This window comes from Rhipicephalus microplus, unplaced genomic scaffold (assembly GCF_043290135.1).
Source record: "Rhipicephalus microplus isolate Deutch F79 unplaced genomic scaffold, USDA_Rmic scaffold_50, whole genome shotgun sequence".
Taxonomy (NCBI): domain Eukaryota; kingdom Metazoa; phylum Arthropoda; class Arachnida; order Ixodida; family Ixodidae; genus Rhipicephalus; species Rhipicephalus microplus.
Genome location: NW_027464623.1, coordinates 1,104,251 through 1,107,921, shown reverse-complemented (window position 1 = coordinate 1,107,921; position 3,671 = coordinate 1,104,251). Strand labels below are relative to the sequence as shown.

Here is a 3,671-nt window from a genome sequence, read left to right as displayed (position 1 = left end):
CTAAGGTGCTCGGCTGCTGACACGCAGGTCGCGGGATTTGAATATCAGGAGCGACGGCCACATTTTCGATGGAGGCAAAAGTGCTGCAGAGCCGTCTGCCCGAATTTGGGTTCACGTTAAAATAACCCAGGTGCTCGACATTTCCGGAGCCCTCCTCTACTGCGTCTCTACTCCTGCGTCTCCACTACGGCGTCTCCACTACGGTGTCTTGCGGAGCCTCCACTATGGCGTGGACGACGCCTTCAACTTGATCCTGTACACTAACGTCGCGACTGTCGATAAGATTATTAAATAATGCCGCTGCTTCGAAATGGCCGAAAGCCGCCGTGTCCTGCCAGAATTTACGCTGCTACAAAACACCGCTGTTACATCTACATGCATCGATTTAAGTGTCGCACCACCCGTACAGTTGAACGTGAACGAGGACAAGGACGAATCATAGGAAGGCATTCGAGGAAAAAGGAGCAGCTTCAGAATTGTCACAGTAATGCATCACTTTTTAAAAAGAAGAAAAACAAGACTCGCCATGCAAGATCGAATATGGTCGAATACAGGGTTTATGATATCAATATTCAAGCAATCACTCCGAAACTTTAGCAAATGAACATCACATATTGTCCACAAGCCGCGTCTTGGTATACTTGGCTCTTCCGTACGTTGGTCCTGGTGTAGCTGGCACCGACAGGTGGCATGACGCGCGTGGGTGACCAAACCAACGGTACGGACACAGCCGCGGTCAACTCACGCATCTTCGTCGGCAACCTAAACACACACGTAGTGTCCATAAAGGACGTGGAGCGGCTCTTGAAGCGCCACGGCCGCATCATCGGCCTCTCTAAGCACAAGGGCTACGCCTTCGTCCAGTACACTGACGCATACGACGCACGCAACGTGGTGCTCGTAGAAGACGGACGCGCCATAGCTGGCCAGATTCTGGACGTTAACATGGTTTCTGAGCCCAAGCCTTACCAAGTTAACCGCAAACGACAGAATCTCGCACAAGACCCATTCGCCACCCCCCGGCAGCTGGGTTCGCCCGTGAAGCGCACCCGCACCGAGCCGCTCGCATTCCAGCCAGCCAGCGCCATCAGTGGCGGCAACAAGGGCGTCGCCAAAAACAAACAGCGCACGTACGCCGAGCCGGACATCCTCATCTGTGGCAACTGTGGGGAGGTGTTTCTGAGCCTGCAGAAGCTGCTCGACCACAAGCGCCACCACTGCCGACTGCGCTTCACCTGCCGCTGCCACGTGGTCCGGCTCTTTCCGGCCTAATCGTCGCCCGTGATTCAGTTGCCCGTCTGCGTTCAGTGCCTGGCGCGCTGCGGAAGTTGGTGGGAGCTGACCTGCCACTTTGAGGCCACTTATTGGATGTACGTCTACCACTATCCACTGGAGGCAGCCACAAATTTGGAAGAGCACGAGCAGAAAAGCTTGCAGTCGGACCAGGCAACGGCGTCTCCGAACGATGATGGCGGCTGCGAGCAAGCGGCTAGCGTGGTTTCGGACTGCCGAAGCGACGACTGGGCCACCATCGTCGTCGAGTGCGCCAACCACGGCTCCAATGGCACCCATTCAAGCAGCGACCTTATCGACGAGGCTGTGAATGGGAGATATTTGAAACCAGCAGTAATGACGTGACCAGTTCACCAGCGATCGAGCGGAGATAACCCTTCTTCTTCCTCGTAAGGGGCGCACGAGCGTCACCGCCCAAAATGGCAATATGCATGATGCATGCACGTAGCAATATTCTGGGCGGCGACGCGCGTCTGTGCCTTACGAGGAAGACGAAGGGTTGTCTCCGCGATGCCCTTGAATGTAAATATCTATCAGATTACCTCACCGAAGATGCCTAATTCAAATCTTGAAATAGAATTTGATAATATTTCCCCTTATAATGCGAAACGATTGCCCCTTATATACTCAAATAACCAGTTACAAGATTACTTAACTCATCTGTCCTTAAGCAACAATATTGCGATGGATGCATCCAATATTAAACGAAAAGGCTAGAGTAGGCATGTTTTGTATTTCTCTCGGCTGGTCTTTTCAATTCGATTGTCAGATTATACCCCTATATTCATCGCTGATTTATTTGCTATAATTTCAACACTTCGTGAACTTCGTGCAAGCGAATCAAACGCAGTCATAATTTGGTTCTCTCTCAGTATTTACTGTACTATCTGCAGCAAAAAATTGACATCATTGAGTATGATTAGTAGTTTATTACCGGCAAACCTGAGCAAATTCCACTTGCTATGGGCACCTGGCCACTGCGTAATTTATCCGTATGAGATGGCAGACTAGTTAGTCAAAGCATCTTTAAGCAGACCATTCTTACCTATTTTACCTGATTTCGCTTATGTGACAGCACTCAGATGTAGAAATGCTCGTTTGTACAAGGAAATAGAAAAATTATCATTGGATAAAGTCAGAGACTTCGTACATCTAAGATTTTGCTGGAACAAACAGTGGTGTGTATCTCGGCAGTTAAAAATTACAATCACAAGATTACGATGCAGAATTCCACACATGAATTATTACTTACATAAAAATGGACTCAAAGCATCTCCGTTATGTCTCTTTTTCATAGAATTGAAAACAAAAGATCATTTCTTTTTTTTTGTCACCAATATTTTTATCAAACAAACAGATACCTGGTCGAACCAATTAAGAAGCTAGGTTCAAAATTAAACGTTGCAGTAATTTTATCTTTTTGAGGGATTGCATCAGGTTATAGTCACAGACAGGTTTGCTCTGCTGTGTGTGTGTACATAATGACAACAAAAAGATTACCTTGTTAGTCTATTGATATTAATATTTTCGGTGCCAAGACTACCTGAATTTCTGACCGCTAGCTCGTGTAGCATTTTCATAGATCTTTACGATTTGTTTATGCTTTATACTAAAATCCTCCTTAATATTTTAAATGCATAACTAACCTAATGATCCTGCTGCCCGGTTCTTGGCCGATCCATCTTTGTGGGCAAGTGCCAGCAAAGCAAAAGGCTCATGATCCTTTGAGTATGTGACCCACCTTGTCACTCTGTGTCATTTGCTCGTCAACTTTCCGGCACAACGCGAGCACGTCCTGTATGTACGACATATACGACTCAGTTCAGGACTGCACATGAATGGCGAGTTCTTCTCGTGCTTCCATTTGGCGACCAGACGGGCTCCCAAAGATGTGGCGTAGTCGTTCCTTGAAGATATCCCAGCTGGTGATCTCGATCTCGTGGGCGTCAAACCAAACACGTGGGGTGCCGTCCAAGTAAAAGATTACGTTGGCGAGCATCATGGTAGGGTCCCTTCAGTGTCTGTGGCTCGTACATACGGAGCCACTAGTCAACGTCAAGCCCAGGTTGTGCGGAGAATGTACCGGGATCACGGGGGCATGGCATTGTTAGCTATGTAGTGGCTGGAGGTACAGACGGAGACGGTGACGGGTTGTTGTCTGTGTAAGCCATGCCCGGAGACTGAACGGTGCGGCCACTGCGAAGCTTCGTGGTGAGGACGGGGAACGTTCCACCTCCACCAAATATGTTACGGATAAGGCGCGACGCCGAATCGACGAGGCTGTGAATGAGATGTATTTAAAACCAGCAGTAATGGCGTGACCAGTTCTCCAGCGATCGTGCTTCATTTGCTTGTTTGTAGCCTAGAATCCATCCATG

General features: G+C 48.6%; 1 protein-coding gene across 1 annotated transcript; it reads left to right on the top strand.

Moving 5' to 3' along the window:
- The first annotated feature begins 690 nt into the window (after positions 1-690).
- Positions 691-1,272, top strand: LOC119164803 (uncharacterized). The gene has a single exon (XM_037417009.2). It carries the CDS (start codon positions 691-693, stop codon positions 1,270-1,272), a length of 582 nt encoding a protein of 193 aa, XP_037272906.2.
- The last annotated feature ends 2,399 nt before the right edge of the window (positions 1,273-3,671 follow it).